Source organism: Rhinoraja longicauda, chromosome 36 (assembly GCF_053455715.1).
Source record: "Rhinoraja longicauda isolate Sanriku21f chromosome 36, sRhiLon1.1, whole genome shotgun sequence".
NCBI classification, from domain to species: domain Eukaryota; kingdom Metazoa; phylum Chordata; class Chondrichthyes; order Rajiformes; family Arhynchobatidae; genus Rhinoraja; species Rhinoraja longicauda.
The window spans coordinates 19025733-19038824 of NC_135988.1; the positions used below are offsets into that span (position 1 = coordinate 19025733).

Here is a 13092-nt window from a genome sequence, read left to right on the forward strand (position 1 = left end):
AACATCACCCATTCCTTCTCTCCAGAGATGCTGCCTGTCCCGCTGAGTTATTCCTGCATTTTGCGTCTATCTTCAGTGTAAACCAGCATGTACAGTTCCTTCCTACACAATACAAAACAATACAATATATCTTTATTGTCATTGTACACGGGTACAACGAGATTGGTATATCTTGGTATATACACCTTGCTATATCTTATATGAATATGGTAAATGAAACAGTGTAAAGAAAACTTTAGTCTAAGTGCAAAGAAAAAATCATTCTGTAGCCTGCATTGGAATGCCTGGTGGTCCAGTGTGAATGAGACGTCATGTGGACCCTATTCCACGTATAATCTGTGTGTGTCTGGCCTGGAGATGCTCGACACACAAACATTGAAGCCAAGCAATAAAGAACTCTTGTTACCAGCACCGAGATCTGCCACTTTGTAGGGCACATGATTCACAGAAAAGGAACAACAATTTAGCATGTTTTTGTGTGGTTTTACTAATACTTTATTGTCAATTTTAACATTGGGAAGTTTTTACAAAGGAATTGATACGTCTGTGCACAGCTAAAGCTATCCTGGAAATATACAGACCAAAATGAACAGTGAAACTAAGCAATAAACATCTACATCCTTGACAGCATGGAATCGGTTGGTAACTGGAAATACTAAACTATATTCTATAACAGCCAAGAAACAATAAGCTGGGGAACGTCAACGGTTAGGAAGGGATGACTTTTGTGGCAAAGAGAATAATCAAAGTCAGGATAATAACGACAATGATCACCAGGATAATGATCATCTTGGTATTCTTCCACCAGTATTTCCGTGCCACTTTCTGTGACGTGGTCTTGAAGTGTTCTGACTGCAAAGAAAAGTGTAGATGCTAGTTACATGAACCTGGCACCCACCTCCGTTCATCGACCACCCTGCTACGCCTGGAACTACCGTGGCTAACAGTTCGTATAAGAAAATAACTGCAGATGCTGGTACAAATCAATTTATTCACAAAATGCTGGAGTAACTCAGCAGGTCAGGCAGCATCTCGGTAGAGAAGGAATGGGTGACGTTTCGGGTCGAGACCCTTCTTCAGTCTGAAGAAGGGTCTCGACCCGAAACGTCACCCATTCCTTCTCTCCCGAGATGCTGCCTGACCTGTTGAGTTACTCCAGCATTTTGTGGCTAACAGTTCGCTTTAAAACTCTCCCTGTAAACTCCGCACTGAGATGTCTCATCTCCTCCTCCCTTCCCTTATTACGGAAGATTTAATAAACCGAATGTAATTGATATTTTAGTTATATATAACACCCCAAGACTTTCAAGGCACTTTACACGTAAATGTGACAATCATTTTGGTAAAGGAATAAATATTTAGCAGAAAGTTGAAAGACTGTTTTTTGCTGTTCTTTAGACCTTGCCACGAGAACTTTAACAATCCCCAGAAATACTGACAAATCCAGCCTGGGGGGAGAAGCTCAATGTGTCACCGAGTTTCAATTCAACTCAGGCCGACCTGTGCAATAATCACCAATGTACACGGCTAAACACTTCAACTCCCCTCCCACTCCCACACTGACCTTTCTGTCCTGGGCCTCCTCCATTGTCAGAGTGAGGCCCAGCTCAAATTGGAGGAACAGCACCTCATATTCCACTTGGGCAGCTTACACCCCAGCAGTATGAACATTGACTTCTCTAACTTAAAGTAACCCTTGCATCCTCTCTCTCCGTCCCTCCCACACCCACCCAAGTCGTTGTACTAGTTTCAAAGTCGTCTTCTTGAGTCTCATTGTCTGTAACTAATTTTCTCCTCGCCCACAGCTAACAATGACCTGTTTCATTTATCATCGTTAATTTTTGCACAACTTTCATTCATTTGTCCTACATCTCTCTACATCACCGTCTATATTGCTCGTTTCCCTTTACCCTGACTCTCAGTCTGAAGAAGGGTCTCCACCCAAAATGTCACCTATTTCTTTTCTCCAGAGATGCTGCCTGACCCGCTGAGTTACTCCAGCACTCTGTGAAACATCACCTATCCATGTTCTCCAGAGCTGCTGCCTGACCCGCTGAGTTACTCCAGCACTCTGTGAAACATCACCTATCCATGTTCTCCACAGATGCTGCCTGACCCGCTGAGTTACTCCAGCACTCTGTGAAACGTCACCTATCCATGTTCTCCACAGATGCTGCCTGACCCGCTGAGTTACTCCAGCACTCTGTGAAACATCACCTATCCATGTTCTCCAGAGCTGCTGCCTGAGCCGCTGAGTTTACCAGTGTGTTGTGCCTGCCACTTACACTGGCTTGCAGGTCCTCAGTCTTGTTCATCAGGTCATCCAGCTTCTCACCACGTGCCAGTATCCGGTCAACATTCTCCGACATGATGGTCTTCACTCCTTCCACGTCACTCTGGAGGCTCTGTACACGGCCATCGTTGAAACGTTTGTCCGCCTGGCAAAGGGAAGGCAGCAGGGGTCAACAGGGTGGACAAGAGTCTGCAGGTCACATCGAGAATGGACACGACACTGAACCATCAGGATTGGTCAGAATGCACAGCAATGTAATGCAGCATCTACACGAGGCGTTGCCTCAAGACAGCAGCACCCACCATCCGGGCCGTGCCGTGCCTTCGTCTCACTGCTACATCGGGCAGGAGGTACAGAAGCCTCAAGTCCCACACCACCAGGTTCAGCAACAGATACTTTCTGTTATCAGTTTCTTGAACCAACCTCCACAACGGGCAGCACGGTGGCGCAGCGGCAGAGTCTCTGCCTTACAGCGCCGGAGACCCGGGTTCCATCCCGACTACGGGTGCTGTCTGTACGGAGTTTGTACGTTCTCCCCGTGACCTGCGTGGGTTTCCTCCGAGATCTTCGGTTTCCTCCCACACTCCAAAGATGTACAGGTTTGTAGGTTAATTGGCTTGGTGTAAATGTAAGTTGTCCGCAGTGTGTGTGGGATAGTGTTAGTGTGCGGGGATCGCCGGTCGGCACGGACACGCTGGCCGAAGGGCCTGTTCCGCGCTGTATCTCGAAATTAAACTAAACTCTGATCTCACCTCGGCAACGGAACTCTCCATCCACCTCTTGCACTATCAGTAACTTGTTCTTCTTTTCTAATTATGTTTTTGCAGTAATGTCTTTTTTTTTCCAGAGTCTTTTAGAATTTTTTGTGTAATGTTTGTATAATTTGTGTTTTTTTTGTTGCATATTTGTCTATACCTATGTGTATGTGTATGTCGGGTGGCACTGTGACACAGTGGGTAGTGTTGCTGCCTCACAGCGCCAGAGACCCGGGTTCCATCCTGACCACGGGCGCTGCCTGTACGGAGTTTGTACGTTCTCCCCACGACCGCGTGGGTTTTCTCCGGGTGCTCCGGTTTGCAGGTTAATTGGCTTGTGTAAATTGTCCCTGGTGTGTGGGGATAGAACTCATGGTCTGCTGTTCAGCAGCAAAAGGAACAGCGATCAGTCATTAATATCTCCGTCACCTGCAACTAATTTAAAATAAAATAACAAGGGAGCAATTGCAGCCTTTTATCCAAGTTTCGCATAGAAATGATTTGAAATATTTTGCCAATATAAAAACTCCATGGGGTCAAATAAATGGGACAAGATCAGAGGAATGTACTTCTGGCCAACTTGTTCAGCTCAGCTCATTTCATCTTCAGTACTTTGGCATCATGTAAACCACAGAGCGTGGAGATTCAACGCGCATCTTTATACTGCCTGCTTCCAATTAGATCCATAGGAAAGAAAACTGCAGATGCCGGTTTAAATCGAAGGTGGTAGACACAAAATGCTGGAGTAACTCAGTGGGTCAGGCAGCATCTCTGGAGAGAAGATGACCCGAAACGTCACCCAGTGCTTCTCTCCAGAGATGCTGCCTGACCCGCTGAGTTACTCCAGCATTTTGTGTCCAATTACTTCAAGCCGTGTAACAGGTTGAACAAGAAATTTGTTCTCCACCTCCCACAGGCAGCATTCACCCACATACCACTGACGCAGGAGGTTTACCAGAGATTCCAGTTTTTGTCTCAGTGAGATTAGATGACATTTGGACGGTTACGTGGACAGGACAGGTTGAGAGGGACATGGGCCAATTGCGGGCAGGTGGGACTAGTGCAGATGGGGCATCTTGGTTGGCAGGGGCAAGTTGGGCCGAAGGGCCTGTCTTCATGCTGTTTCACTCTACACCTCTAGTAGGATAACATTTGCCAATGTTACAGATCAGAGACCAATATCAGCAGTAATGAAGAGGTCTGAAGGAGGGTCTCGATCCGAAACGTCACCCATTCCTTCTCTCCCGAGATGCTGCCTGACCCGCTGAGTTACTCCAGCACTCTGTGAAACGTCACCTATCCATGTTCTCCACAGATGCTGCCTGACCCGCTGAGTTACTCCAGCACTCTGTGTTCCCTCCCAGTAATGGCCCAGGATGAGGCAGTGCTGCACCACTGTGGGTGCTGCTGGGTAACGGGTTACCAAGAGATAACGAGGTGGGCAAGCTGTGGTCAGCTCTGGACAGCAATAGGAACAGGCACTGGCAGCTCCCTGTCAGGTGATTGTCCCTTGTTGTGTGTTGACTGGAGGCCGTGCGTGACTAATGCCCCTTCTCACACTGACCAACTGTTTGGGAGTGAACGTGTTGCGTACGACATGCTCACAATGCGATCTCCTCAACAAGACCGCATCCCTAGTGATCACATCCCATTGAAGCACGGAACAGCAAGCGGGCCGCCATGTCAGATAAAGGACAGATGTTCCCCTGACTGACGAGTCTCAGACCAGCAGTCGGTTCAGAATAAGGGGCAACTCTTTTAGGACTAAGGCCAGGCAGAGTTAGATCTTTGCAGTTGGTGGCACTGACCAGAGATGGTGAACCCTAGTTGTTTTCCCTCAAAGCAGTTGTTATAGACAATAGACAATAGGTGCAGGAGGAGGCCATTCGGCCCTTTGAGCCAGCACCGCCATTCAATGTGATCATGGCTGATCATTCTCAATCAGTACCTCGTTCCTGCCTTCTCCCCATACCCCCTGACTCCGCTATCCTTAAGAGCTCTATCCAGCTCTCTCTTGAATGCATTCAGAGAATTGGCCTCCACTGCCTTCTGAGGCAGAGAATTCCACAGATTCACAACTCTCTGACTGAAAAAGCTTTTCCTCATCTCAATTCTAAATGGCCTACCCCTTATTCTTAAACTGTGGCCCCTGGTTCTGGACTCCTCCAACATTGGGGACATGTTTCCTGCCTCTAACGTGTCCAACCCCTTAATAATCTTATACGTTTCGATAAGATCTCCTCTCATCCTTCTAAATTCCAGTGTATACAAACCTAGTTGATAGATTTCTGGACATTAAAGAATCATGGAATCACGAGGATACTTCTGGAAAATGGGGCAGGGGTTCAAGATCAGCCATAATCTTGGAAAATTATGAAACCCATTCAGAAAGGTTAATTTGGTTTAGTTTAGAGATACAGCATTGAAACAGGCCCTTTGGCCCACGCCAAGCATCAATCAGCCCTTCACAATAGTTCTATGCTATCCCATTTTCTCATCCACTCTACACACACTAGGGACAATTTATAGAGGACCAGTTACCCCACAAACCCGCACAAAGGGACAGGAGATTAAAGTGTGATTGGTACAGTCTGTTGGGACCCTGTTTGACAAATCGGATGGAGCTTCAGAGTTTGACAGAGAAAGGTGACGAGTCTCCATCTGGAGTTACAGAAGGCTTGTGATTTAGTGAGACATTAACGTTTGTTTCTGAGCTCATGACTATGAGGTTGGGTGATATATTGAGTGTGCAGAGTGTGGGCGGCACGGAGACCAAGGTTTGATCCCGACTACGGGTGCTGTCTGTACGGAGTTTGCACGTTCTCCCCGTGACCACGTGGGTTATTTCTGAGATCTTCGGTTTCCTCCCACACTCCAAAGATGTGCAGGTTTGTAGGTTAATTGACTTGGTGTAAATGTCAATTGTCCCCGGTGTAAAGGAGAAAGGGGATTTAAGGGTTAAGGTGTATGTGACCAAATGCTACATGAAGATGAACTGTCACTAAATTAGATTGCATTCCTCAGACACCTGCAAGTCTATCTCTGTGTAGATGCCGGCTTGAGAATACAAAAGGGGTGTTGTAAAACTACCAAGGACAGGGAACGGATACAGAGGAAGAGCAGAGAGTAGAATGAGCCTCTTTAGAATCACCATAAAGTTGACCACCAGGAAGATGTTTATGTTAATAGACTGAATTAATGACCTCGGACAATGGCCAGTGATAGTGGGTGATGATCCATTGAACTCCTATCCCCTTGCAAGACCACCCGTATCTGGTTCTGTTATCACTTCTAAAAACCTGTTGTATTTGGTGTATAAATGTGCTGCTGATACACTCTGGGTGTGACAAGCACATTAGTTGTAGCTCCCACTCCCGTGGCGTGATAAAGACTTTTATCACTTTATGGTATTGTTGTCTATCTATAGAATCAGACTTTAACAATAAGTGTGTGTAGGATAGCGCTAATGTGCGGGGATCGATGGTCGGCGCGGACTCGGTGGGCCGAAGGGCCTGTTTCCACGCTGTATCTCCAAACTAGACTAAACGAAAGTGAACTAAATGGAGAGAAATCAGCCAGTGGAAATAAATGAGTCATTTTCAGATTGTCGGGCTGGTGAACGTAGAACATGAATATATAACAGTACGGCACAGGGGGAGGACCAAGCCTGACCACGGGAGAAGACGGCAGGGGTAGAGAAAGTACGGGACTGCCCTTGGCCTTCCATCACAGTGAGGAGGGACTGGAGGAGACTCACTGTGATGGATGTTTCTTTTGTTTGGTGTTCGTTTATGATTGTATGTGTTATTGCATTTTTATTGATTATTCGTATTGGTCTTATTGTTGAACTGCGGGTAAATTTTCATTTCACTACACATTTATGTGTATGTGACACATAAATGACTATTGACTATTGAGGTAATGGGTGGGCTAAATTGGTTTGTCCCGTACAGGACCGCCCTTGTCCCGTATTAGTAGGGTTGCCAACTTCCTCACTCCCAAATATGGGACAAAGGGTGACATCACCGCCCCGCGCCCCACGTGACCTCACCCAGCCAGCGGCCACGTGCTCCCGCTCCACCAATGGCTTCCGCGGGGGCACGTGGCCGCTGGCTGGGTGAGGTCACGTGGGGCGCGGGGCGGTGACGTCACCCGTATTTGGGAGTGAGGAAGTTGGCACCCCTACCTTGAACCTATTGTGGTGATGTTACACAATGGGAAGACTATGCTATCTCACTGCAAGGGAAATACTTTCCCACCGCAAATGTACAATTAGCAAAGCTCCAGGAGCCTACCATGGGTACGTGTTTCAGGTGCAACGTCAGGGTGCGATTTATTGTTTCAGATAGTCAGAGTTGGGAGGGCAGTTACAACACAAGGCCTGCCCTCTATCACAGATAGACACAAAAAGCTGCAGTAACTCAGCGGCACAGGCAGCATCTCTGGAGAGAAGGGTCTCAACCCGAAACGTCACCCATTCCTTCTCTCCAGAGATGCTGCCTGTCCCACTGTTACTCCAGCATTTTGTGTCTATTTTCGGTTTAAACCAGCATCTGCAGTTCCTTCCTCCACACAAACCTCTATCGCAAATCTGTAAACACCAATTTCTCCAATCTCAGTAATGAAACAACAATCGATCCCCTTCTCTCCCTCTCCCTCCCCCCCCCACCCCGTGGCCCCCCCCTACACACGGAACCATTTATCCCCTCCCACTTCACTGCCACCTGCATTCCTTCCTCTGGCTTCACAATTCGCACTGCTTCTATCCGCCTCTCACACCTTGAGTCTTTTCATCTCCTCCCTTTGTCCAACCATCTGCCTCTAACCACACCCCCCAATCTGTATCCACTTATCACTCGCCAGGCTTTGTCCTGCCCCTCCTCTCTTCCAGCTTTCTCCCCCCCCAGCCCCCACCACAAACACTCTGAAGAAGGGTCCCGACCTAAAACGTCACCTATCCATGTTCTCCACAGATGCTGCCTGACCCGCTGAGTTACTCCAGCATTCTGTGAAACGTCACCTATCCATGTTCTTGCCTTAGAGGGAGTACAGAGAAGGTTCACCAGATTGATCCCTGGGATGGCAGGACTTTCATATGAAGAAAGACTGGATAGACTAGGCTTGTACTCGCTGGAATTTAGAAGACTGAGGGGGGATCTTATAGAAACATATAAAATTCTTAAGGGGTTGGAGAGGTTAGATGCGGGAAGACTGTTCCCGATGTTGGGGAAGTCCAGAACCAGGGGTCACAGCTTAAGGATAAGGGGGAAGTCTTTTAGGACCGAGATGATAAAGCATTTCTTCACACACAGAGTGGTGAGTCTGTGGAATTCTCTGCCACAGAAGGTAGTTGAGGCCAGTTCATTGGCTATATTTAAGAGGGAGTTAGATGTGGCCCTTGTGGCTAAAGGGATCAGGGGGTATGGAGAGAAGGCAGGTACAGGTTACTGAGCTGGATGATCAGCCATGATCATATTGAATGGCGGTGCGTACAGGCTCGAAGGGCCGAATGGCCTCCTCCTGCACCTATTTTCTATGTATCTATGTTTCTCCACAGATGCTGCCTGACCTGCTGAGTTCCCCAGCACTTTTTGTATTTTTTCTACAAACCCAATTTCTTCTTCTTATTTTAACAAAGTTAGATTGCAGTATAAGGATGTGCCTTTAGTATTTTAAACCACGCAGTAACAAACCTCTACCCAGGGCAGAGGGGCCTGCACTGACACCGATTGTTGCCACTGAAAAATGAATCATTTTTGGTTGCTTAGATTAATGGTGCCCATTCGGCCCCTTGTGTCCATTCTAGCTCTTTGAAGGGTGTATCCACTTTTCACAAGGCAATGAGATAACCGTAAGTACTACAAGAAAAGGTGTTTTCCCACAAGGGGAAGTTATCAGGTGTGTCAGAAGAAACCAGAAAACAAAAGGTTTAGCAAATTTTACCAACAATCAAAGCAAGAATTCCGTGTGCACCCCGCTCGATCAAAAGCCATCAGGGATTGCTCGTCCTATGTAGCAGGATATCTGGCAAAGTGTGCTGTTCTGTGAGGAACAAGCTCCACAAGTGAACAACCTCACTGGCCGACTGTGGAGAAACTTTGCCTCCAACTCTGGGCCTCTCGGTCTGAACTCAGCACAACAGTGGGTCCAGGAGCTGATACACACAGCACAGAGCAGGGTGAACACAGCTTCAAACAAACTGCTGATACACTGTCAACACACTCTACTTACTGTGGCTGCTGCCATGATTTTCCACTGCAAAGTCAGTCCTTTTCAAACTTTTAGCCCAGGACAGTCATGTACGTAATCTCCAAGTAACTCAGCAAAAGTTTCCAGGGTGCTTCCTGCTACTTAAATGTCATCATTTCTCACATAACTTCCTGCTTCCTTCTTAATTACCATGCAGTGGAGACTAGCCCTCTGACAGGCTGCTACAGTGCAGACAAGTAACCCACTCAATACAGCATGCCACACCTCCCTCTACACAAGGCTCAGCATTCTTAATAACTTTCCTCTCTGCTCTAGGGTTCCTGCTCCAGAGATTCCCAGCAGATTATCCAGGTTAACTCAACACAAAGTGCTGGAGGAACCTCGGTAGTCCCACCCTGTAAATGTTGTCTGTTCTCCCCTCGACAAGCCTGACCCGCTGAGTTACTCTTGTAATTTGTGCTTTGCTCAAATTCCAGCAACTGTAGTTGTTTGTGTAAACGATTAGCTCCTCAGTGGAGTGGTGGCAGAACATTGCAGCCTCAGAGATAAGGGCTTTGGATCAGACGTTATACATGTTAATCAAGGCCTCTTCTTTATTTCAAGTATATAGTTTATTCATAATGGTATAGACAGGATATTACAGTTACAGTTTAGTTTATAGTCACGTGTGCAGAGGTACAGTGAAAATCTTTTGTTGCTTGTTATCCATTCAGCAGAAAGTCAACACATGATTAGAGTTGAGCCATTTACAGCGTATAGATACATGTTAAGGGAATAACATTTAGTGCCAGGTAAAGCCAGCAAAGTCCGATCAAGGACAGTCCGAGCGAGGGTCACCAAAGAGGTGGGTAGTAGTTCAGCACCGCTGAATCACCACTATAATCAGTACATGTCTTTGTAATCAGGATATATAAACAGTACATGACAATATCATCAGTAACTCAGTGGGACAGGCAGCATCTCTGGAGAGAAGGAATGGGTGACGTTTTGGGTTGAGACCCTTCTTCAGGTCTGAAGAAGGGTTTCGACCTGAAACGTCGCCCATTCCTTCTCTCCAGAGATGCTGCCTGTCCCACTAAGTTACTCCAGCATTTTGTGTCTATCTTTGATGTAAACCTGCATCTGCAGTTCCTTCCTACACAATATGATCAGTACATGACAATATAACCAGTACTTGTCTTTATTTACAGAAACACAAGATGCTGGAATCTTGAGGGGAAATAAAAGCGCTGGAAGAGCTCAGTGGGTCAGGCAGCATCTGTGGAGGTGCCTGGTGGTGCCTGGTCTGCTGAGGACCACCAGCAGTTGGCTTTGAACTCATGCCTTTCTTTGCATTCACTGTATCACTGAACTGATGCACTCACCGGGCCATGCAGCAATGACACATGGGTCCTGTTTAAACAGTGCCCCCATGAAGTATGTGAGCCTAACCACGCTCCCCATCCATATATTGATAGTCTTGTGTTGGAAGGAACTGCAGATGCTGGTTTCAGCCAAAGATAGACACAAAAAGCTGGAGTAACTCAGCGGGTCAGGCAGCATCTCTGGAGAATCTCTGCATTGATTCTGCACAGAGGTTTGGTTTTGTAAATGTGGATCTACCCCAGGTAGATGATGAGGAGCCAGGTTTAGACATCAGTAACTGCAGACACGCAGTAAGGCAAGGAGCAGGTCTATGGATTTGTCTGGTGCCTTTGATGAGTATTTGTGCAAAGCTTTTTAATCGTAGCCTTCTCGTGACACGAATTGCCTCATCAAAATACCAAGACACCACAGCAACTCAACACTGGAGGCGATGATGTGGGCTGGAGCCAAGGGAGAGATCTCTGTCACCGTGACTTGCATTTATGTAGCACCCTAACTTCATGGCACATTAACACCATCAACAACATTCATCAGAGCCATTTATGGGAAAAGGTTGTCTTTTTGACAAGAGTGTGTTTTGAGGAGGTAGAGGTGAGAGAGATTTCCACAGAGTGTTGATCCTCATTTACTGCTGCTGGGTTTCATGGTCATAATTGTTAGGAGCAGAATGAGGCCATTCGGCCCAAGTGCACACCATTCTATCCATGTAGGAAAATAACTGCAGACGCTGGTACAAATCGAAGGTGTCACAAAGTGCTGGAGTAACTCAGCGGGACAGGCAGCATCTCTCGGGAGGGAATGGGTGATGTTTCGGGTCGAGACCCTTCTTCAGACACATCATGGCTCTGTCTCTCCCCCTAACCCCATTCCCCCCCATAACCCTGACACCCACACTGACCATGAATATATCTATTTATTCACAAAATGCTGGAGTAACTCAGCAGGTCAGGCAGCAGCTCGGGAGAGAAGGAATGGGTGACGTTTCGGGTCGAGACCCTTCTTCAGACTGATGTCGGGGTTGGGACAAAGGAAGGATATAGGTGGAGACAGGAAGATAGAGGGAGATTTGGGAAGGAGGAGGGGAAGAGAGGGACAGAGGAGCTATCTGAAGTTGGAGAAGTCGACGTTCATACCACCGGGCTGCAAACTGCCCAGGCGAAATATGAGGTGCTGCTCCTCCAATTTCCGGCGGGCCTCACTATGGCACTGGAGGAGGCCCATGACAGAGAGGTCAGACTGGGAATGGGAGGGGGAGTTAAAGTGCTGGGCCACCGGGAGATCAGTTGCGTTAATGCGGACCGAGCGCAGGTGTTCAGCGAAGCGATCGCCGAGCCTGCGCATGGTTTCGCCGATATAAATAAGTTGACATCTAGAGCAGCGGATGCAATAGATAAGGTTGGAGGAGGTGCAGGTGAACCTCTGTCTCACCTGGAAAGACTGTTTGGGTCCTTTGATTGAGTTGAGGGGGGAGGGGTAAAGGGACAGGTGTTGCATCTCGTGCGGTTGCAAGGGAAGGTGCCCGGGGTTAGGGTGGTTTGGGTAGGAAGGGACGAGTGGACCAGGGAGTTACGGAGGGAACGGTCTCTGCGGAACGCAGAGAGGGGAGGGGATGGGAAGATATGGCCAGTGGTGGGGTCCCGTTGTAGGTGACGGAAATGTTGGTGGATGATATGTTGGATCCGCTGGCTGGTGGGGTGGAAGGTGAGAACGAGGGGGATTCTGTCCTTGTTGCGAGTGGGGGGATGGGGAGCAAGAGCGGAGCTGCGGGATGTAGAAGAGACCCTAGTGAGAGCCTCATCTATAATGGAGGAGGGGAAGCCCCGTTTTCTGAAGAACGAGGACATCTCGGAAGCCCTAGTGTGAAACTCCTCATCCCGGGCGCAGATGCGGCGTAGACGGAGGAATTGGGAGTAGGGGATAGACTTTTTGCAGGGGACCAGGTGGGAAGAAGTATATAGATATATATGAATATATCTATCTCTGCCTTAAATATCCCCACTGACTTGTCCTCCACAGTCTTCTGTGGCAAAGAATCCCACAGATTCACCACCCTCCGACTAATGAAATCCCTCCTCATCTCCTTCCTAAAAGGAACGTCCTTAAAACATTGTGTGTTGGACCTGGAACTAAACAACTCCGGAACCAAACAGCGCCCTGTTAGTCTGCACCGGGAAACACTGCCAGCAATCAGCTCCTCCCAGTCCCAGCTCCAGCCCCAGCTCACACAACAAGTCCCAGCTCCAGCTCACACAACAAGTCCCAGCCCCAGACAACCAGCTCCAGGTCCAGCCCCAACCCACACAAGTCCCAGCCCCACACAACCAGCTCCAAGTCCAGCTCACCACTCGCACTGGGGAACGCCAGCCGCAGCCGCCCAGTGGAGCGGACAGACGGGGAGGGATAGAGAGGGGGAGGGAGGTATAGAGAGAGGGGGAGAGAGGGAGGGAGGGAGAGGGAGAGATAGAGAGG

The 13092-nt window shown here is 48.0% G+C and overlaps 1 protein-coding gene across 1 annotated transcript; it reads right to left on the reverse strand.

Moving 5' to 3' along the window:
* Window positions 1-483: 483 nt before the first annotated feature.
* Window positions 484-9463, reverse strand: LOC144610311 (vesicle-associated membrane protein 8-like). The gene is made up of 3 exons (XM_078428917.1): window positions 9280-9463; window positions 2286-2438; window positions 484-852 (listed from the first exon to the last, which is right to left on the reverse strand). The coding sequence occupies exons 1-3, from the start codon at window positions 9292-9294 to the stop codon at window positions 709-711; spliced, it is 312 nt and encodes a 103-aa protein (XP_078285043.1). The 5' UTR covers window positions 9295-9463; the 3' UTR covers window positions 484-708.
* Window positions 9464-13092: the final 3629 nt, after the last annotated feature.

Excerpts from the sequence above, each read along its gene's own strand:
- LOC144610311 (XM_078428917.1), bottom strand. Across the intron at positions 853-2,285 it reads CTGAGGACCTGCAAGCCAGT|TCAGAACACTTCAAGACCAC; the intron begins GTAAGTGGCAGG and ends TTTTCTTTGCAG.